The sequence below is a fragment of the Alligator sinensis genome, unplaced genomic scaffold (assembly GCF_000455745.1).
Source record: "Alligator sinensis unplaced genomic scaffold, ASM45574v1 scaffold628_1, whole genome shotgun sequence".
Lineage (NCBI taxonomy): Eukaryota > Metazoa > Chordata > Crocodylia > Alligatoridae > Alligator > Alligator sinensis.
The window spans coordinates 3,770,973-3,794,637 of record NW_005841873.1 but is presented as its reverse complement, the minus strand read 5'-3'; the positions used below and the strand labels follow the sequence as shown (position 1 = coordinate 3,794,637).

The following is a 23,665-nucleotide window of genomic DNA, read 5'->3' as shown; positions in this document are numbered from 1 at the left end:
CCTTCTCTGGACTCTCTCCAGGTTATCTGCATCCCTCTTGAATTGTGGCGCCCAGAATTGCACGCAGTACTCCAACTGCGGTCTGACCAGTGCCCGATAGAGGGGAAGTATCACCTCCTTGGACCTATTCGTCATGCATCTGCTGATGCACGATAAAATGCCATTGGCTTTTTTGATGGTTTTGTCACACTGCCGACTCACGTTCATCTTGGAGTCCACTAGGACTCCAAGATCCCTTTCCGCTTCCGTGCCACCCAGCAGGTCATTTCCTAGGCAGTATGTGTGCTGACATTTTTCCTGCCTAGGTGCAGCACTTTGCATTTCTCCTCGTTGAACTGCATTCTGTTGTTTTCTGCCCACTTGTCCAACCTGTCCAGGTCTGCTTGCAGCTGTTCCCTGCCCTCCGGCATGTCCACTTCTCCCCGTAGCTTTGTGTCATCTGCAAACTTGGACAGAGTACATTTCACTCCCTCGTCCAAGTCACTGATGAAGATATTAAAGAGTATCGGTCCAAGGACCGAACCCTGCGGGACCCCACTTCCCACACCCTTCCAGGTCGAAACCGACCCATCCACCACGACTCTCTGGGTGCGACCCTCCAGCCAATTTGCCACCCACCGGACTGTGTAGTCATCCAAGTCACAGCCTCTTAACTTGTTCACCAGTATGGGGTGGGATACCGTATCGAAGGCCTTCCTGAAGTCTAAGTATACGACATCCACCCCTCCTCCTGTGTCCAGGCGTTTCGTAACCTGGTCATAAAAAGAAACTAGATTGGTCAGGCACGATCTGCCTGCCACGAACCCGTGCTGGTTTCCCCTCAGCATAATTTGTCCTGCCGGGCTCTCACAAATGTGAGCCTTGATAATTTTTTCAAAGACTTTGATGTTCATCCAGAACCACCAAATACCATGTCGAATTATTTGGATTTTCTAAGAGTATTCCCTGGACAACTATGGGTAGCGTGATGGAAGCACCTGCCTTCCAAACATACCTCTTGAAAGAAGTATCAGTTTAATTAGGCAAACAGCCAACCTGTGATGGCCAATTTTAGGAGGAGATGTCTGTTAAGATCTTGTTTAATTAACCAGGCACAAAACTAACTGGCTGAAGTTTTTGGACTCTTTCAAGAACCTTTTAATCCACCAGAACATGCAGAATTTAATAAGGTCATGCATTTCAAAAAAATTAACTCATATGCATAATTTTCTTTGCACAAGGAGCCCAGTTGTCCTTTTAAACAACCAAGTCATATCTGGTTACTTCATGCTGTAAGCAAAGTTATCACCAGACATCACTACTTTGATTGTTGGCTGTACTTCAGTGGTGCTCAACCTCCAGCCCATGTGGGAGAGGCAGTATCATTCAGCCTGTGAGGCTTCCTACAGGTCCAGAAATTTGGCTGCAGGGATGAGGTAGCAGCATTACTTGCCAAGAGCCGTGCCAGTTAATCTTGTCACCATTCTCTCACTGCCAAATTTCTAGACCTGTAGGGAGCACTGTAGGCTGGATAACATGGCCCTATGCCTCGGCACATGAGTTTGTTTTGTGGCCTTATCTGATGTGCAGGGCTTGGTCATGGCTGCATCTAGTGTGTGGGGCAGGGCCGCTGCGTGAGGCCAGGCTATGGCTAGATCATGCAGGACTCAGGTTGCACCTGCAGACTGGCCCCCAACACTGAACCGATGCTGTGTCCAGCCTGCAGACCCTATGCAGCGGATCTGGCCTGAGGACAGGCATGACGTGACTCATCCAGCCTGTGGGGCTGGAAAGTTGAGCACCTTCTGCTCTAGTTCATCTGGTCAACTAGCATCCACATCATACAGATCTCTTTCAGTTGAAACCTATTAGTGCTGCCCAGATTATACATTTGAGTGGATGAACCAAAGCTTTTTGACCCCAACAGCCTTTCACCAGAAACCCACTCCTCCAGTCTACTGTTTGCTGCAGGGGTTTTAAAAATCATGATCTTGCAACTAATACAACCTTTAAGGCTAAGTACAGACAGCCAAAAAGCCCAAGGCTGAAGCAATTCAATCTTTGTAGGTTAGTCTAAACTGCACAGATTGAAACAATAGCAAGTCAACAGACATTCACTTTTGATTCTGGAAATGCAGCCACGTGCCTACAGTGGCCCAGGCCAGAAACTGGGGTAGGAAGGGACTCAAGCACACCTCCCTGCAGACAGCTTGGGCCAAGGCTAGCCCACCCACTCTACAAGGTGGTGGGGGGGCGGGATTTGGGGGGAGGTGCGAAGCATGCTGGGGGCTGTGAGTTAACTTGAATCTGGAGGGGATCTGGGACAAAAGTTCAATAAATCAATTTAACCTAAGTCAGTTAAGTCAGATACACATCCATTCAGGTTTATCTTAAATTGCTTTTGGCCATTTTGAAAGTGGTTTATGTGCAATGAACTTCTGTTGTGTTACAGATTTGAAGCGGTTTCCAATCATTTATACAGGTTTATTTGCAATTATTGTCCGTAGCCTAAATCAGGGAGTCAAATAAAGAAAACGCAGTGTAGAAATCGAAGCACTGAGAGGTGGGTACCTTCTAGCAGATTGTAATTAGGGTACAAAATCCAGCCTCAGCCATCATGCGAAGTCCAGCACTAGTGCCTTGGAATTTAACCCACCGATTATGAAGGCAGAGAAGGAAACTCCAGAAAGTCAGGAAATCAAGCAAAAACTGCATTTCCTTTCCCAAACCTTACCCTGACTAGTAGGAAACGTGCATTGTGTGTTATGCTTGGAAAAGTAAATTTATACCCTACATTCTTCTGAATTACTAAAACATATTTGCAGGCCAAATAATGTGACAAACCAGATGGCCATCCAGATTAATTGCTGTTTAACCCATTATTTGCAGGTGCTATAGGTCAGTGAATTATACATATTTCCAACAATGCAAATGATTCTTTTTAGTGCTTAAAAATAGACTAAGCGCCTGCATTAAATTCCAAGCCACTTTATGAAGTAATTATTTACAGCACAATTCATTTGTGTATGTCTGGCTGGTAGAAAGCCAACCCTTGTCTTATGTATTTGGCCATCTGTTCTGTCATTTGGTGGCTGTAATTCATCAGCACCTATGTGATTTGGGGCCTCAGAGGGGTTTTTTTTTTAATTTGTTGTGTTTATTGCCCTCAGACTCCCAAAGATAGAACAGAGCCTTTCCCCAGCAGTGCTGGGAAACGAAATGTGAACTTTGTGGCCAACTGTAGTGAGCTGCAGTTTGCATGGTGTTCGGAGAAGGGGGTCCTACAACGAGCAGTGCTCTGCAGGCTAGACCTGGCTCAGCAGAACAATGTGTAGGAAACTCAGCATTAGACAGCCACGCACACGACACTCATACGTTGGTTGGTCAACCTTTGTATATATTGCCATTGTGGTTAATGAATTGTTCAGGATGTGGCTTGAGTGAAAGCTGCCTGGTTTTATCCTACTTGCCCTGCATTCCCCAGTTAGCAAGTGGCAGGTAGTCACCACAACGGATTCTGGAGCAATCTATTGAAAAATAGATACAGGGATTATTTCTCTGAACAAGGTTTTATTTCACTGGGAGAGAGCATCTAGAAAAGTTGTGTCAATATGGCAAAAGCCACATGAAGTATCCAGGTTTGAACTACCCCAGCAGTTTTTAAACTGAAGGAGAAATACAAAACACTGAAATAAGTATTTGCTGGCCATTTCTCTCTCCTGACATCTGGGGGATCTGGGCCCCAGGAAAGTTGAGGGGCAACTTGATCACTGTATAGATTCATGGAAAAAGGGGCCTAATAGCTGGGGAACTTTTCAGTCTTACTGATAAAAAGACATAACAGCATCAAGTGTCAGGAAGATGAAGTTAGACAAATTTGACCTGGAAAAAAGATTCAGCGATCTAGTAGTAAAATTACTACCTCGTAGTACCAGTGTTGGATCCAGACAGAGTGGACAGAGGACAAAGGAAGAAATGGAGAATGCCTCATCCCAGGGGATCATCTAGACCAGGGGTGGGCAATTATTTTGGGTGGAGGGCCGCTTACTGAGTTTTGGCAAGCCATTGAGGGCTGCATGACAGGCAGCCAGGGACAGATTAATATTAATTTTCCACATTTTTTTTTTTGTCCCAAGGGCCGGATAGAATGGCTTGGCGAGCCACATCTGGCCCCCGGGCCACATTTTGCTCACCCCTGATCTAGGCTGATGATCAGGTGATTCTGGCAGGTGATGGATGTGGATCTAAATGCCCTCAAGGCACAGGGGAAGAATTGAACCATAATCACCTATCCCGAGCGAGTAAATATTTTTAATCTAATTCTGCCGCCGAGGCACACCCTTATGTCTTTAGGTTCCAAGATGTCTTCAGAAAATCTAGCCCTTAGCTCCAGCTGCATAATCTGTTTTTCCCCTTCCTCAATCCCAGTTACTCCAGTTAGCCTACTGTTTTCTGGTGTAAAGTCTAGACCAGATGTAACACTCAGGATTATACTTTTCAAGCTAACTACGGCAAAGCGGATGTGGATGCCAGAAGGACTAGGATTGGTGTAGCCAAGGCAGTTTTCTCTGCAGTGAAATTATATTTCCCTTGGATACCTTAAACTATTAACACCTGTTGCTAGGCGTTCCTTTACTGTTCAGATCATAATTGGAATCGCATATTATGGGCTGTGGCTTTTGTGGGGGTTTTTTTTTCCAGTTTTGTCCAGATTTAAAAACAAAACAAGTGTTTTGTCCCATTTCTTTGTCCCCCACCTTAAGCCTTGTTTTCATGCCACTTAGACTGAAGGAAAAGTGCTCTCCATCAGAGACTATAATGACAGTAATTAAAACTGCATTCTCGCTAAAGTGACAGTGAATCAGTATGAAATAGATTGAACATTTTGTGGAGTGAATTTCTTTCTGTTGTTTGACACTGTGATAATTGGACAAGACGAGACTTTATTTGTTCTGAATCGATGCATTTTGAGATTTCCAAAGCCAGCAATAGTAATTAAAATTTCAAATTGGGGCTTGACAAATGCGTAAGTAGGCAGCAGGTAGAGTCTTTTCTAGGGTGACCAGGTCTCACCCACTGGTTGCTGTAATATTTGAACTCTAGTTTTAAAAGTTTCTAGCCATAACATATAGTCACAAAGGTCATGATTCGTGCGAGAGAAACCTGGATCTGCAGACAGTCTGAAATGATATAAGCAGCAGCCAGCAACCCCATGTCCCCTTCCCTGCATCTGTCTAGCAGGCAACCTGCAGCTACTCAGGTGAGGGCAGTTCTGGTTCTGCCACATCTTCTGTGGCCTCACAGCACGGCCTTGATGGGGCACATTGTGGGGTTTGAGCTCTGCAGATCTCAAGGCAACGAGCCAGACTCTCACTCAGAAGTGGGCACAATTTGCAGACAGAGGGCGCTTGTACACAAGACACTATTAGCATGTCCATGTGACGAAAATGTCACACTGTGCACGTGCAAGGGCTTTGGGGGTTTCAAATCAGCTTGCATTGTTGCAAACTAAACTACATCTCAATGTAATTTAGTTAGCAGCGATGCAGTGTGGCTGTTAGTCAGCTCACCCTCCAGCCACGGGAGAGGTGGGCAGGCTCTGCAGAAAAAAAAGGATCAAGCCCCTCGCCACTTCTGCCTTCAGCAGGTGTCTGCTGAAAACAGAAGCAGCAAGGGGCCCGATTCTCCCCTCCTGCCCCCCGGCGGAGCCTGCCTGCGTCTCCCATGACCGGGGGGGGGGGGGGGGGGGAAGCTGTCAGTCGGCCGAGCAACCCCTGAGCTGCAGGGGCCCCTGGTCCTTCCCTCCACAGTGGCGGGCCCCCCCCGAGGGCTGCCCAGGAGGGCTGCTGGCAGGCCAGGTGCTGCCCCAGCCCGAGGTCGGGGAAGAGTTGGATCAGACCAGGTGCTGCCTCCAAGCTGGCCTACTAGCAGACCTCCCAGGTGGCCCCTGAGGGCACCACCACCATAGAGGGAAGGACCGGGGCACCCCCGCATCTCAGGGGCCACTCAACCCACCCCCCCCAGTGTTGGGCAGGCTCCGCCAAAAGAGAAAAAAGGATCGGACCCCTTGCCATAACAGGGACAGAAAAATAAAACCCCACCGTTGCAATTAAATAACCACCATTTTGGTTTAGGGGGCATAGATTGCAACCCTAAGGACTGAAGTCCCGTCGCGTCTACAAGCGTCTTTACTGGCTTGTTCCAGCATCCCTCCCCTCCACGCTGAGCTGGGGCACGAGGCTTGATGACCTTAGGAGGTCCCTTCCAGCCCTGGTTTCTTATGATTTATCTTAACCCCTCAATTCCTGCTATAAATTAGGAACTTGTAAGGGTTTTCAGCTTTCCCCTCTGCTAAGAAACTCTGTAACCACTTTGAACACTGGCACTAAAAGAGGAACCATCCATCCAGCAGCCGTCAAGGCAATCAGCAAAGATAATATTTTAAAAGTGTTGATGTCGAGGGTCCATGAAGTGGTTAACATGGTATTTGGGAAGGGGCGGCTCACACTGCAGCAGTATTTTCGTCTCTGTACAAACTTCTCCTAAAATTGTTGTCTTGGGGTTTTTTTTTCCCTGTCCGCTTTAGGCAATGGATTTAGACGTTCCAGTGCTGGCAAGGAATATTCCTGGAAACGCAGCCATCATAAAACATAAAGACACAGGACTGTTGTTTGCAGATCCCCAGGTAACAAAACACAACATACTATTCAGATATTTTTAGCTTCCTTCAAAGATTATTTTCCATTAAGTTGTTCGCATCTAGGTTCTTGCAGCAGCCGTACTCCGATTCACTTAACCCGGGTGCCTAGCCTGCCTTTAACCAACTGCTTTTGCTCTCTTTGCAATTCACTACATTTTTGCTAGGGGTCAGCCTTGCTGAATGCTTATTTCGAGTCTATGGTGATCAGGAACCTGCCACTTATTTGAATACCGGTCAGTTCGTGTCTGATCAGCGGCTGTTTTAGTTCTGGTGATTTCTGAGCCAAACCCTAGGGTAGGTATTGTGCGTCTATCACATCTCCCTTGGAGCACAGAGTGAAAGGTGAACTTACAAGGACCGGTTCACTAAATGCACGGATAATGTTAAGATTTAGATTTATTAGGCCATGGATTATGTTGGAGCAGAAAATAATGAATGGCTACAATTATGCAGAAAGTAAAGAGAACATTTGGGATAACTGTGCATTTGGGAAGCAACATTACATACGTGGAAATTCTGGAGAGTCTTTGATTATTGTGATTTTTTTTCTGTTATTATGTTATTGATCTGTAATTGCTTTGGTGCATTGTGTATAAATGGCTCTGCTACAGATTCCTACTAGTCTTTGGGGGAAAAAAAACACTTAATTTTTCTGCTGTGGTTTTCCATCAGCGGGAAGGGAGAAAAAAAAAAGCACAAAGAAAGTAGGATCATAGGGATCCTGTAGAGGCCATTTAGTACTTGAAAAGAAAAACCAAGAGGACTGTGCACAAGCTTATTTTTATTTAAAGATTCAGTGTCAAGACTCTGTTAATTCAAAAAGAAACAGGCGGCTTTGTCACCAGTCGCGTGTTGTAGTAAGAAAAGGAGTCAAGGATTCAGAATACAGTTTGATGCTTTCAATTTAGGATGCAAGACAGATTCAGCTGATGACTTGATTAAAAGGACTAATTTATTCTCCAATAGATGTGCTTGATAGGGACCTAACACGTCCCACCAGAACTGGCTCTGGCCAGTATTCATTAAATTGCCAACTCTGGTGTTCTGCCTTGGCTCTGTCAGAGCGACTAAGTTGCTCTCTGCTTTAAATTTGCTTGACCTGCCAGCATACTGGATTATTGTTTTACTAATATTATCTATTCCTAAAGCACCCATTGCTTCAGTAGCCAAGGAAAGAAATTCTATTAAAATCTTATCCGGTTTTCAAACTATCCACATTTTTACTGTGTGACTCGCATTATTTTTACAGGTCAGCTGATATCCCTGTTAGTCGGTAATGCTTACTGGGGAAGAACGGTTGTGGGATGAATCAATTTGTTTATTACATGAGCTAGAATTTATTAAGTACCAGCCAGTCATCAGCAGAGCAGTTTTTTATCCAACTCAAGATTAAATAAAACTTACTAGTATAGCCTATTTGCTCATTTAGCAAAGTGGAAAATACATTGTATTTACCCATTTTGCGGAGTGGAGAGTGATTAATGCATGCCATTAAGCTTAGTCTCAGGAAGGTAGTTTCTCTTTATTTTCATTAGTCTTCGGCAATTTTTTTTTAGGTGGAAAGACGGTTGCAACTAACAGTTTTCTCCCTAGAGAACTCATTGTTCCTTTTGGGTTTTTATAACCAAATCTTTGCTAAACTACTGCAATCTGTTTTCCTAGATAAGGATTGCACCTTCATCCCCACCCCCTCCATCATCCCAAGGAGACAAAGCTGTCAAACTGTTCCCAGCCAAACCTGTTCGTGCATTTAAACCCTGGTTCTGAAACTGTCCCTGCAAAGGGCCCGTTGACTTCAGTCGAGTTCTGCCCGGGACTGGGGGTCCACGGCGATGGATGCAGTTGCATAATTGCTACTGAATAGTTTCATAGTAGCGAGGGTCAGGAGGGACCTGAACAGATCATCTAGCCTGACCCCTTGCCACAGGCAGGGACAAATGCTGGGTTCACAAGACCCCAGACAGGTGATCGTCCAACCTCCTCTTGAATTTGCCCAAGGTAGGGGCAAGGACCACTTCCCTGGGACTTAATACCAAGCACAAGTCCTGGCAGTCCCCTGCCATCGGATGCACGCACATGCTGGTGCTACCCCCAACACACCAGATACCTTTGGTTTTGAACTCAAATACCGCTGTCACATATGCCTTGCTTGTGGGCCAACTTACGCACCAGGGTAAAACTTGGCAGGGTCAGGGTCTATGATCCAACAGCGTCTTATATAAAATTATATTTATATGAAAATCAAAATACAAAAGTATGCCTTCAGCTTTAGTGGTGGGAGTCCTTACCAGTGTACCAAAGCATTTTGCATTTATCTTACTTCAGGCTATGTCTTTCCCAACCCCCACAACATGCTGCATTCAGGCCACTTTTTCCCCTGGTATTCCCTCCACCTCCCCTTAGACATCCCTGAATGTAATTAAGTAAAAATGTTACCTTAGTAGCTAGGTAATATATGCATTGGTATGATTAATGTTTGTACAGGTACCCTAACTTGGAAAGGGACATAATACATTCTTTCCCCATATGTGAACAGTTGTATTATACATATATAATAAAAGTCCTTTGATACTGTATTGACATCAAAGGTTTCTAAGTGGGTCAGCAAAAAAAAAAATGTATTTGCATGTTAATATATTGATCTTCCTGGAGATGTTTGAATAACTTTCTTCCAAAGTGCCAGACAATGCACCAGTCACTTTCACCTATGGTCTTAAAAAATAAAGTGACTATAAAATGATGATTTAATAATTCTTAATACAAATTTGTATCAAATGCAGGTTTTCAAAGCAGTCAATATAATATATAGGATCGTAAGTAAGTAGAGGTGGAAGGGACCTCACAAGGTCATCTAGTCCAGCCCTCTGCTCAAGCTAGGATCATCTCTAATTAAACCCTCTCAGCCAAGTGTCTGTCTTGCCTGCTCTTGAAAACTTCCAGGGATGGAGATGCCACAGTTTCTCTAGGCTCATAGTCAGGATCATATCACAAGGTCAGTATAGTTTTAATGGATCAAAGAGCAAGACAAATTAGAATAGATCTAGCTGCAACCCTTTCTAAAACCTGTTGTATTGTTAGACGAAGTATCCATCAATTCTGTAGCGCTTTGAATCCTAGTTTCTTAGAGAATTGAAAGTGGCAGTAGGGGTAAGACAAGGGAGGTGGTAGAAAGCAACTACAGTTTCTCTCTTATTCTGATTACTTGGTGGTCTTAAGAATCTAGGAAATATTCTTGCATAATAACCTCAATTACAGCAAATTAGTTTGCTTCCAAATTAATTCTCTCCATCAGAATGAATTGTTTAGAGATATTCTTTGGAATTAAGGTTTACATGCTGTTTTCCATCTGTCCAATTCTGATTCAGGTTATTCAGAAAGGAGCAGACACCAGATTAGTGGTCTGAATAGTCCAGATTTTTAATCAGTGAGGAAAGAGCGATTGTGATTCTCAGTCATATCCCGGGCAGTGTTGATATTGTTAAGCAGTAACCCGAAATCACTCCTCTCCTTATCCATGAATAAGTTGATGGATAGTCAATGTAATTGGATCTAGTTTTGAGTCTTAATCTTTAAGATAATTACCATTTTCCCCCAGACAGTATCTAATATTAGAGTCTATATAGCTGTATTGAAGTAAGTAAAAGGTCAATAGGATTTCTCTTTGGGGTGAGGGTGGTTTCCTTGCCATTTCTCTTGGGCAAACTTCCCCACGCACGCTGCTGCAGGGTCGGACTCTCCTATAAGCTTCCTCCCTCAGATAAGCCTTTTTTTCCCCACCTCCTTCTCGAGGAAAGGAGGACTGTTTTGCCGCTCCTTAGGTACCAGTAAGTCAATTCTGGAGATCGCAAACTGTTCCTCCCCTCTCCTCCATTTCCCCATCATGATACCTACACACCCTGCAGCTCACAGCTATTCTGAATGGCTTGAGCAACCCTTTTGGGAAGCACCTTCCCACCTGCTCATATCCAGCAACAAAATGCTGTGGTTTTTCAGCACCTGTAGATGTTTCCTGAGCCCAGCTGGACACTGCAGATATCCAGCTCAGACTGGGAAATGACTTTCAAAGCAGCACAACAGGAGAAAGGGATCTCGGAGTCAAAGATGAACATGAGTCGACAAATGTGATGAAGTGATCCATAGAGCTAATCGCACCCTATCATGCATTAGCAGGTGCATCATGAACAGGTCCAGGGAGGTGATCCTTCCCCTCTGTGCAGCACTGGTGAGGCCACAGGTGGAGTAATGCGTCCAGTTTTGGGCGCCGCACTTGAGGATGGATGTGGATAACCTTCAGAGGGTCCAGAGGAGGGCCACTCGTATGGTTAGTGGCCTGCAGGAAAGGTCCTACAAGGAGAGATTGAGGGACCTGGATCTCTTCAGCCTTCGCAAGAGAAGGCTGAGAGGGGATCTTGTGGCCGTCTACAAATTCGCTGGAGGGGGGCAGGCAGCAAGGTATAGGAGATGCTCTGTTTAGCAAGGCGCCCCGTGGAGTAACTAGAAGCAACGGCCACAAACTGACAAAGAGCAGATTTAGACTAGATATTAGGAAGAACTTCTTTACGGTAAGGGTTACCAGTCTGGAATGGGCTTCCAAGGGAGGTGATGATCTCCCCTACCTTGGAGGTATTTAAGAGGAGACTTGGCAAACACCTGGCTGGGGTCATGGGACCCCAGCGCTCTTTCCTGCCCAGGGCCCAGGGAAGGGCCTCAATGATCTACTGAGGTCCCTTCTGACCCTAAAAATCTATGAAGCTCATCTCTTTCTACCTCTGAACATATATCAAACTTCAGGAAGTTTCCATATTTGACTTAAAATTCGTTCTCTAGGAAGTAGTTAGTGCCAGGGGTTTCTTCTTTCCCCAAAAATGCTACTTCGCAAAGGAACAAGGTAGATCATGTTGGGGAGGAGTTGCTCTGGTTTGTGGGCTACTCTTGTCTTATCCTTTGGGAGCTAAATGGAAGGAATTTGAGTGGATATTAGAAAACAAAATATTATAAAAGCACAAACTTTCCTTCTTAGGGAAAAAGAAGTGACCTTTCCTAGCTACAAAGAATTTAGACAACATTTTGCTTAATTATGCTTGTTTTAATTAACCACCTGTGGGTATTTTGAGATTGCATGGCCATATACATAGGCAACCCAGCTAATCAGCACAGGAAATAGCCAGCTGGTTGCAGCAGTTAACATAAAAGGGAAAACCACAAGACATGTTGACCTTGCACGGCGAGTAGTTAGCCGCCTTCTTTTCAAGCCATGTTTTTGTTTCTGCCGTGACTCCAACGTGCAAGTTTATGCAACGTGACACTGAGTTAATGCGACTCCGAACGGAAACCGATGCCTTAAGAAATAAAGGAATAGCAAGCCGTGTTTGGGTCGTAATCGCCAAAGCGTGGTAAAATGGAGAGGCCACGTTCAGTAGTTTAGCAGCCAGAGATTTCAGGTTTATGAAGGCCAGCCCCTGCACAGGGTCACAACCAGGTGTTAGCTGTACAAAACTCTCCAGGCCCCTACGAGGAGTTCAGACACAATACTTTAAGGGGCAACAAGAATAATGCTGCCGTCTTTTAAAACAGAGGCAGGGAAGAACAAGGCAAGCAAAGGCAAGATCAGTTGTCTGGCATGGCACCTTCGTGTAGCAGCATAGGCTCAGACCATGCCCATTATATGGCAGTATGGCTACATGCCAAGATCTATCGTTTAATATAGGTTTCTAGTATGGAGGGTTTCAGTACCAAACAGACTAGCTTGCTATTTTTGGCCAGCTCCGACTGCTTCGCTGGTTGGGAAATACAAATCCATAGCCCTATAAAGCACACAGATATGCCTGCAGCTGCTGAGCTCTGCCATTACTAGGAAGGTGTGTTGCTATTCTGAATTGTTAATTTAGTTTTATATCTGGCATTTGTCTTCCCTGGGGTGACTCTCTGCTGTTTAAGTTTCATGTTCTTTCATCTCCTGAAGCTGGAATTGAAATGGTTTAATTGCAGATTTACTTTCGTTATATAAATAATATATTAACCACACTTATTTTCAGGGTCTGTGCTATGGAATGGCTCTGGCTTGGTTCTCACAGCAATGCAAGGGATGTTCACTGTGTTAACTTGGTTCCTGCTATATTTCTCAGGATCATTTCCCAAGGATAGTTGGAGATGTAGGTCTGTTTGCAAAATATTTCTTTTATGTACTGTTTACAGAATTTAGTTATTTTAAAAGTCAAATTGCACCATTTTCCCGAGGGGGAGCATAGTAGGGACGTTACCTTTGAGGATGACGATGCTGCGGGGGACATCTGCTGCCCATAAATAGGGGCCTGTAATGTTTATTACTAACCTAAACGTCATGGCCTTCTCCCAACTCTTCTGCACTGTAACGACTGAACCCTCATCCTAAATATTAATATTCATGAGGCAAAACTACTACTTCCCCTTTATGTGGGTGTACTAAAAGAAAAAGAAATTAAATTGAGGCTTCCATTTTCAGAAGTGGCATTGATTTTTGGTGCCCCGATTCATCAGTAGGGGACCTGGACTGTCAGAGGTACCAGAGACTTGCAGCTCAGATCAGAGTCAGTGATTTTTATGGTACGAGCTACAATTAGGTTACTGCTTTCTAAAGCCAAGCATCCAAAAAACCAAGTTAGCCCAAATTAGGCGCTCCAAGAGTGTAATATAGGTCCCAATGAAAAGTCAGTGTAAATCTTTCCGGCGTCTTAAGCGACTTGTCAGCAGTCACATGCAGAAAGGCCATGGCTAAGACAGACATATCCTTATTCTTCATCCCTGGCTTTTTCCATATGTCACATTTCTCTTCTGTAGTAGCTTTTACTTTTCCACATTGGACTCGTGTTCATCTTAGGCTGGAATTATCCCTAGCACAAGGTATCTTAGCTATGAAGAAGCATCTCATTGCTTCTAACATTTAGGTATTTCCAAGATTTTGTCCTCTATAGCCACATTTTTCAAGCTCACTAATAGAGCTCCTTGTCAAGAAATGTTACATTGCTGCTTCTATTCTGAGATAAGTTGCATACATTATTTTTAAACATTAGTTTTTATTGATGTTATTATATAGGAGACTGGTGTGCACCAGCATAAGCCATTCTTCATTTCTCTTACTCACATGTTCTTGGAGAAGTTGAACGAACACCTGTCTGGGGTCGTGTGATCCCAGCATGTGCTCCTGCCAGTGGCGAGGGGGTCAGACTAGATGATCTGTTCAGGTCCCTTCTGACCCCAAACTACTATGAAACTATGAACTATGAGATATAAAAGGAGGACATTTGCAGGGGCAAATATCGAGAGAACAGAAGGATATGGGAATGTAGTGGGAGATGAAGCGTGAGAGTTTGCCTGAGGTTGTACAGACTGAATATTAAGGGTTGCCGGTAGATACAAAAAGCATTAGGGGTGATGATGGAGGACAATCAGATGACTGGGCAAGGTAGAGAAGATTGGAAGCTGAACCTTGGATGATCTAGTACGGGCAGTACACATAGCAAAATGACTAGAAATGGAGGGCGTTGCAATAGTCAAGATGGCAAAGGCCTAAGATATGGAAAAGCATTTTGGCTACCTCAGTAAGAGGGAAGATCAGACATCATGCTTCGTGATCAGAGCTTCAGCTCTGCAGTTATCAGTGGAGAATCAATGTTCCCAATTACTTTCCTTTTCCTCCTTGCTCTGAAGCAACAGCAATTGTCCAGAGCTAAAGACAGGACATCAGAGTGAACCAGTGCTCTAGGGTAATTATCTGAATGTCGGGTGGACATATCTTGCTTGCATGGTCAGGGATCAAACCAAGTACCAGATATGGAACTGGGAAGGAATTTTTTACCCAAATCAAATTACCAAGGACATCGAGTTGGTTTATTTGGGGGGGGCATGGGGGTTGGGTTTTGTTTTTGTTTTTTTACCTTCCCATGGATCACCCGTGGGATGATTTGGGTACATCTAACCGTTCTGAAGCATGAGTGTCATAAGTTGGTGGACAAGGTTCTTTGGGTGAATCTGATATCTTTTATTAGACCAACTTAAATAGTTGGGGGGAAAAAATTATTTTTAGCAAGCTTCCAGGTTTAAAAACCTGGCTGAGGAAACCTGATGAAGGGTTTTAAAACCTGAAAGCTTGCTAAATTTTTTTCCCCCCAACTATTTAAGTTGGTCTAATAAAAGATATCAGATTCACCCAAAGAACCTTGTCTGCCTATGTCCTTAGACCAACACAACTACAATTTACACCTCTATAAATTGGTGGAGTCTTGTTCTCTGTGGTTCTAAGATTGGGGCCCATGGTGGTTTTGTTTCTTGAGCAGAATTGCCTTAGTCTGACCTACATTATTGGGCTTAAAATAGAGGAAAGTGAGTGAATTTAATGCTCTGTGATATTCAGGAGGTCAAAGAAGTAGATGCCACATTGTGGGGAAAAAACACAACAATATTTGGATACGGTTTAGGCATAACAGAAAGAGAGAGATTACAGCTGTGGGTGACAATGGCATCCCAGCAGCAGAGAGCGGGAAATGTGGAAAGGGTTTAAAAGAAAACATTATCCTTATAGTACTAAACCTGTTCATTTGCAGAGCTGGCTGGGAGATCCCTTGTGAAACCCTGCTCTGAATTTTGCAGGGAAGCTTTCATGCTCTTCAAAAGACATCATACCTGCATATATTAGTAGAGATAACTTTGCAGCTTGTGAATGTGAAAGACCCAAGTGTGACTGAATAAGATACATTTATGAATAATTATCCTGATTTTATAATGTTGACTGGAAGAAAAATGAAGCAGGAGAAATACGCACAGATAATTCAGTCTCTGGCAGTTATGTAGAAGGAGATTTCATCCCCGCTGCACCTCAAGACATAGTGTGTATCAGTAACCATAGCAGAGCTTCTGCCCTACACCATAGTCCTCCTGATGAAAAAAAAGACCTCTGCTGACCTAAAGGATGTGTAGGAAGGAAAATATCCTTTTGCTGTCTCTTGAGAACATGAGGGTGATATACAAGAAGAGCGCCTGGTGCTAAAAAGAGCATGGGCCTTATGCTGCTGCCTGCTGCACCGCAATGCGGAGGTATCAACCAGGTGGGAGCACAGGGCCACTGCCTGATGTTCAGTTAAAGGTATGATGATATCTGATCTGCTGGCCCAACAATAGCATGGCAGGAGGCATGATTGTAGGAATGGGGATAGGATCCAAATCATGCTTTATTGCTGATGCAGGGGGAGCAAGCTGGGTGCCCAGTGCTCCCAGACTGGCACTTCTAGCCACAGAAGCGAAATAGAGCCCTTCAAAGCTCCGGTGGGCTCCTGAGACTGGGAATACTGATTGGCTGTGGACAGACATTCAATTTAAGACACAATGAGAACCAGCTGGAAAGTTATCACATCTATTTTGTGTATTAACTGCGTGGCTTATTCCCCATTCTAACTGACTGCATGAACGCGTGACCAAGTTACTACTAAAGACACAATTAACTGGTTACTCTCACCTTCCGTGTAATGTCTGCCAGGAGCCCAAAGGGCTGCAATTTAACACCTTGGGCTGCTTGTCAGTTGGACAGCCCTGGTTTAATAGTTGGAGTACAGTCAATATGGAAATATGAAAATTTACCTTCTTCTAGTGTCCACCATAACTCTGACTACACAATTTACTACGAAAACATTTCCATTGCGTGCATCAGTCAGATATCCTAATGTTAGATGGGCAGAAGTGTTTCATAACTTCAAGGTTTGCTTGTCTTGTCTGAGCATCAAGGCGGTGCCCGGATTATGTACAGTGTACAAATATCAGTGTTTCCCCAGTGATCATACAGCAGTTACATATTTTGTATAAGAAATGTGAATTACATCACAAACCTTAACTCCGTGGTAACCCAGATTGTAAGGCTCTGAATTAAATTCAAGTGCAATTTGTTAACAAACGGTGTGTTGACCCAATTCTAACGTTCTCTTTCCAGCCCTCAATTAGAGGGCATCAGTGATATTCTCCTTAATGGAGAATGCCTGCATTATATTCTCCTTCGTTATCATGTCTATAGCAACTACTGGTTTTAATTTTTCATTGATCTAATACCTCTTTTGGTATTTCTAGGAATGACCACATAGATGCATTGAGGGTTTGAAAAGGTTTTAGCTACCCTTATAATCCCGTGTTGAAAGTTGGTAGAAAACGAGACTGGCTCTACAAAAACAGATGGCTTTACTTTAAGTGATGTCAGCTAGGGCTGTCCAAATTTTGCCAGCTGTTTTGATTCCACACTGTTTCGACTCATTTTGAGCTCGAAACAGTGAAATCGAATTGAAACGAGAAAGCTTCGAAACAAAACAAGGCTAGTTGAAACGTTTCGAGTTTCGAAGCAGTCAGCAGCCAGGCGGTGGAAGACAGCGGAGAACCAGGGCTGCACTCCCACCGGCTCTGCAGCCCCATGTGGCTCAGCCAGGCGGGAAGCGCAGCCCTGGCTCTCCCCACCTCCTGTGGCCGGGCTGCGAGAAGCCGATCGCAGTGCAGGCTCAGTTCCTTTCCCCAGCAATACGATGGGGCTGGGGAAGGGAACTGAGCCCAGCTGAGCTGAGTTCCCCTCCCCAGGGCCAGATCCAGTTGGGGAAAGTTCCCAGCTCAGCTGGTCTCAGTTCCCTTCCCCAGCCTGATTGCAGCACTGGGGAGGGGAACTGAGCGATTGGGCTCAGGTTTCTTCCCCAGCTCCCCAGTCCCAGGTGGCAGCACCCGGCTTCCCTTCCTCATCCAGCAGGCAGATCGGGGGCCTGCAGCCCCAGGAGGATGGGCACAGCCCCCACAGCCCTCCCAGAGTTGTGGGCCCCCATCTGCCTGCCGGATGAGAGGCTGTTTCGAGCTTCCCCATTATAGCGCCTGGGCAAAACCTTGAAACAGCGTCGGAACAGTGTCACTGTTTTGACGAAACGAAACAGCAATTTCGAACTGAAATGAAATTCGATATGACACGCTGTTCCATCGAATCCTCAACACTCAAGTCGAAATGGAACGGTGCCATTTTGCACAGCCCTGTCAGCAGTCCTTTTCACGTTTGACGACGTGTCCTTTTCACGTTTGAGTCCTTTTCACGTTTTAACTTCCTAAAAAGAAAATCAGACCAGCAGAGGAAGTGACCAAGAAATCATCAGCCCATCAGGTCCAGTAACTTGCCCAATAGAATTAAAGGAATTTCATAGGTCGTTTTGTGGCCTTTTGATATAGTGTTCAAGCTGCTGCGTACCTCTAGGTTATGAGGCTCCAGCACTGCATGGTATTAACAGCTATTTAATAGCCTGGTTGAATTTATTTCTAGTCCCTGGAATAATGTACAAGATTTACTACTAACTGCATAGGCCTTGCTTTAAACTATAGCTGTCTTTAGGATGTGTTTTTTCATCTCATTGTGAACAAGACAGATTTAGCCAGTTCCATTTTGGTAATTAGACAGACACCTCATTGAAGCTAGATCAAACTGTCTGATCCCAGCTGTCCTTCATCCTGGAAACCAATTGAATTTTTAACTTCATACTCAGCAATGACACTCATCATTGCTGTAAAATTGTAGTGCTCAAACACTCATTACATTGTTTGCCTGTAGTTTTAGTGCTGTGGTCTAAAGATCTGTCCTTGGTCTGAAGTGTCTTAGTTGGTGGACTCTGTATGTAAGATTAAAAGGTTTATTTGCTGTTTACAGATCACAGTTTGTGCACAAAATACATTGCTTGACTTTAAAGAGCAGCTCTTCAACAGCTTGGTCTGCATAGTCACTAATAAAGTTGAACTGCCTTACTGTATCGTACGTGATTCAAGCCATTTCAGAATTATTACAGTCTCAAGGAACTTGGACTTCATTGTTGTTTTATTCACCTTTTTAGGAGTTTGTCCTCCTGTCAAAAAGTCTGATGAACAACCCCACTTTGGAAAAAAAGATTGTAACCAGGGCAAAAGACTATGTGAAGAAACATCATTCATGGGAATGTGAAAGAAAGACCTATCAAAGCCTCATCCTGAGACTCCAGTGAATCATCAGATATCAAATGTAGACATTTGTTCTGTGTCAAATACTTCAATGGATGAAAGTAGAGTCACATTTTTTTAAAAGAAAAAAACAAAACCCTTTGTGGACAGAGTTTGCCACTCAAACACACCCACGTCACAACATGGGAATTGCCAGGTTGCATCACACCAACAGTCCCGACAATTTGCCATCCTACTTCTAGGTGGCAGTAGTAAATAAGGGAAAGATTTAATTTTGTCAGATCATAAAGGGAAAAATAATTCCCTTTTCACAGGGGAGAGTTTCACCCATATTGGACTCATGCAAACTCAGTTACTGCTATAGCCTAACAAAGCAAAGGTAGATTAATTCAGTTGGAGAGTACATACTAATCCAAATGCATTCAAATGCATGTCAATGATGTATGTACAAATGTTGGAAGAATTGTTGCTGTCGTCTTTCGACTGGCCAAACATATAGATCCACTAAGCATACGTTAACCAGGCTGACCTGGTATAAGATCATAAATGGAGATCTTTTCAGGAAGAGTTAATCATATTACTGCCACATTAGTATTTCATAGACATGCCTGTCCGTGGGCTGATGAAGACACCAGATGTTGATGCGATGGAATGACTCTTTGGTGTTCGTATATTCTGTTCATAAAAGCTACCTCCAAGATACTGAATAAGAGTACCTCAATAGCTCATATACTTACTTAAAGATGTGCGTAGGCTGTAAACAGGACAAAAAAAGGTAATTTATATTTGGTACGTAATTTGGTGCAATTTTGTCATCTGTGAATCTCAGACATGACTGTAAACATAATGTAACAACAGATTGTATTTTATGAAGGGCTATTTATGCTCACATGAAACTCCCACTGATCGCTATTGATTGCTTAACGGCTAAGAAATATCCTTGTTTTCCACAACAGGCCTACTCCAGCCTCTGTCAAAGGCAGAGGGAGTTTTTTAATTGACTTCAAGGGGCTCCAGATCAGGTCTGACTTTTATCAGCGACTCTTACTATGAATATCGGCTTGCCTTTTTACCTCTTGGATATGTCATAAATGTTTTGTTGGCGATTCTGAAGAAGAAAGTCTTTTTGATAGCCTCCATCCCTCTCTCCGAAATCTTTTGTAATTTCCTATTGTAAAATATTCTGGGTGATTTGATTCATTTGGTACTGTCCTAAAACCATGTGATGTATTATAGACCAAAAATTGCTCTCCAGTATTGGAGTGATTTTAAATCAGAGCTACCACACTTGCTCTCTTGGAGAGTTTGGGTATAAAAACATGCATTAAGCAGTTTTCCCTGAGCCAGCTGTTGAGACAAGATTACATTTGTGTTCTCGGCATCAGATTTACCCAAGGAAGCTTGTCTGCCCATGTCCTTAGACCAGCACAGCTACAACCATGAGCAATCAGCAGCGGTCATTTAATAGCTCTTTAATCTATCAGTGAAACCATGGTTAGACTAGATGTGAGCCCAAATATCCTTTGGGTACCACTATCTACTGCTGGTCAGATGACAGCTCATCAGGCCACAGTCTCCTTTGTAGGCCCTCTCCTGTTGCAACCACAGGAAGTGACCTTTTAAAGGAGAAATTTAGGAAGAAACTTCTAGGGCAGTGGTTTTCCAGCTTTTTTTATTTATTTGTGGACCCCCAAAAATATCAAATAGAGGTGCAGACCCCTTTGAATTGTAAGTGTGGGTATTCACATATTTTTGATTGATCATAGTCATCTTTTGTGGACCCCCCAGGGGTCCACAGACCACAGGTTGAAAACCACTGCTCTTGGGATTCAAGGCACAAGGCAGATTTGTACCTAACGTACATGGTTATGAGCCCACTGAAGTGCAAGGAGGTATTACTCTTCACGCCCGCTGAGACTCTGCCAGGGACTTTTGCTTTACTGAGAACCACTTGTTAAAGGATTTTTCTACCTGTATTTCTTTGATCTGCCACCGGGATTATTTTGACTTATTTTATGTCCTTTCCCCCACCCCAAAACAGAAATTGTCTTCTGATAAATATTCAGAAGCATAGTCATTACAAACAAATAAATGGATCCTATGTGGGATGGAGCGTGGCTCCCCTGCCAAGCATGGACTTAACAGGGCGATGATTAGAAGCTTGTTTTAAATGTGGCAAGTGGCAATTAGAGCATCAAGCAACTTTCCCTCTACACAACTTGCACCTGTGTAAGCAATTTGCACCATTCCAGAAAAACGGGTGCAAGTGAGAAATGTCATACCCACAAAATACTGTTGGCATGCAGTTTTCCACGCAATACTTCATCTTTACAGTAGAGCTATGCTTGCATTTGCACGCAGTAACTGCAGAACAAAATCTCTCCGGCAATACCAAGTAATACTGAGATCAGCACCTTGGGATATGTCACGTAGCCACCCAGTGAGACACGTCAGTAACTACCAGCACACGAGTCTGAAGTCATTCGCCACCAATCTGTCTCGAATGCTTGAACGTTAAGACGTTGTCATTCAAGATACAGGGAGCAGAGGGCACAGCTCATGGGGAACAAATTTCATTACCATACACCTGTTACATATGTATGTTTTTCACTGCTTCCAGCCTTTCACCCAAGGATCTCTCTCTCTCATACACACACAGCCTTTTTCATATGACCCCAATTTAGTTTTAAAACCACCAAGGTCATTTTATATTGATTTAACATTAACTCATCAGTGACATGAGACAATTCAGGGTTCTCCTACTTCCTTCCAAATACAGTCTAAACTTCCTCGTCCAGACCTCCATTCCCTACCCGAGGGTCTTGTAGGAAAAGCAGATCAAATGAGTCACAGGTAACACTCTAAAAGGGTTTGCATCATTTCCCCTTGCAAAAAAAAAGTTCACATTGAACTTTGCTGTGGCTTGTGCTGCATTTCAGGCCATTGAAACGTTCTACTGAAATGTTTTAATACTTGCAAAACAAAATGTGCATCCAGTGGACCAGTGAATCTGCAGAACCGAATAGATGCGAGGGAACTTCACAATGGATTCCGGCTACGTCAGCTCTTTTGTTGGCCAGATTAATTCAAAAGAAGGCACAACTTGGGTGCACGTGACCAGGCTCGTTTTGTTTCTGTTCTTACAAAGGCAACTCCTTGGATCAGGATTTATTTCTTCTTAGGGGTTGGGTTAGACCTAACGCCTGAGCCCTGGACACCTCTGACATCTGGCAATCAGACAGCAAGGCTAAATTTTGGGGCTGTTTGTGCCTCTAGTTAAGGGGTGGTACATAAGCCACAGTACCCCAGAAGCACAAGAGGCACTGTAGTTCCAAAACAGTTCTTTCAAAGCTTCCTTGTGTATGTCTACACGTGCAATTGTGTATGAATAAACTCTGGAGCTTATTGTGCCGGAGTTTTGCTCCTGGGTGACCGTTTGAACGTGTGCCTAGGACTACAGCATGTTGAAGCAAGTCAGAGCACCCCAGCTGGCAGAGGGCTGGAGGGAGGGCTGGGGTCAGCTTGCCAGCCAGGCATGGGTGGTCAGCGGGCTGTTCCCCCAGCTCAAAATGCTGCCGTGGGGCTGGCTGGGGCACAAAGCAGCTTCAGTGCGGAGTTAGCCGGCAAGCAGCCCCTGCACTGAAGCACTCTCGTGCCCCAGCCAGCCAGGGCAGTGTCTACACATGTGCTGTTGCAGAGTAAAAACTATGCAGCAGGGTAGTACTTGTATGTACAAGTAGTATCCTGCTGCGGAGTTAATTAATTTACTCCAGCCTAATTGGGGCCCATGTAGATGTGTGATGTTTACTGCGCAGTAAACATCTCATGCAGATGTGCCCCTTGTTCCCCAAGTTAGTAACTTAAGCTTGGTGCACACCGGTAGTGAATTGCTCCCTCCTTCACCCCCAGCACTGAGCAGCATGTAGACAGATGGGAACCAAGGCTCTGGCCACACCCTACTTTCTCCACTCCCACCCTGAGGAAAGTGCCAGCGTGCAAATATAGCCCCATTTATTCTCGTGCACAGGTCCCAGTGGCCTGCATAGGCAGCTAGTGGCTCCTAACAAAGGCACACAGTTTGTCATAAAAGATCTTTGCAGTAGCCCACAATTTTATTATTCAAGTACTGGATCTTGACACCTCGTTTGAGCTGTGCACACATCTATCGTTCTCAAACCCAGGATACACAACGCTCCCTAAAATAGCAATGTGGCCACCAACAGCATTAGGGAGATGCTTTGGCTACAGCTCCTTTAAGGTTTACAGAGAGCAAACCATGAGCTTTTCCTTGTCACACTTGTTATGGCTCATTACCATAATGCTCCAGGATTTGGAAGATGCACGCAAAATAAAGAGGGCGTCCCAGGGAGAACAACTATTAAAGAGAGCTGTAAGGCCTTCCCCACTTTCTAAGCACCCTGGGGAGCTCTTTGGGCAGACAGGCTTCAACTATCATTTATGTCACCTGGTACTTGGAGAGTTAATGTTTTAAATTCTGCTTTCAAACACAGCAAAAGTTAAGGTCCTACGGAGTGGCTGTCAGGCTATCAGGGATGGCAAAAGCAGGCAAGACATACTAAATCCTGACATTTTGCAGTAAGTTGGATGGCTCGCTAGATTAATTGGAGCCCTTTGCGATGCCACTTTCAATCCAAAATTGGCCAGAATGAGATCAAGTCTTAATGGATTGCTCAGGGCTCCAAATTAGTCAAAGGTAGTTATGTACTGATCTCAAGGAGACTAGCTTTTTCTCTCTTGCCATTAAGCTACTTTGAACATGAGGACCTAAGAAAGCCGTAGGGAAACATTGCTGGAACACTAGAAAGGGGCAGGTGTTCTTTTTTTTAAGTATAATTTACCACCACGCTTAACCTGAACATCAAGCAAATGTCAGGGTGTGCCATTAGAGCCCTTCTGCAAAAGTCTATCAATCTTGGCCCCCTTTACCATGTCCTAATTTCTCTCTGCATCTTTTCAGTTGCATAGTGGGACTTCAAACCTATTTTGTCCCTTTCTCAT

General features: G+C 44.2%; 1 protein-coding gene across 1 annotated transcript in view; it reads left to right on the top strand.

The window, feature by feature from the left end:
* The window catches only part of GLT1D1 (glycosyltransferase 1 domain containing 1), a gene marked incomplete at its 5' end in the record, with an annotated part of 90,274 nt that extends 69,514 nt beyond the window's left edge, over window positions 1-20,760 (top strand). Inside the window, 2 exons of the mRNA XM_025195671.1 lie at window positions 6,566-6,664; window positions 18,544-20,760. Coding sequence (XP_025051456.1) covers window positions 6,566-6,664; window positions 18,544-18,690 — 246 coding nt within the window. The remainder of the gene's footprint in view (window positions 1-6,565; window positions 6,665-18,543) is intronic.
* Between the last annotated feature and the right edge of the window lie 2,905 nt (window positions 20,761-23,665).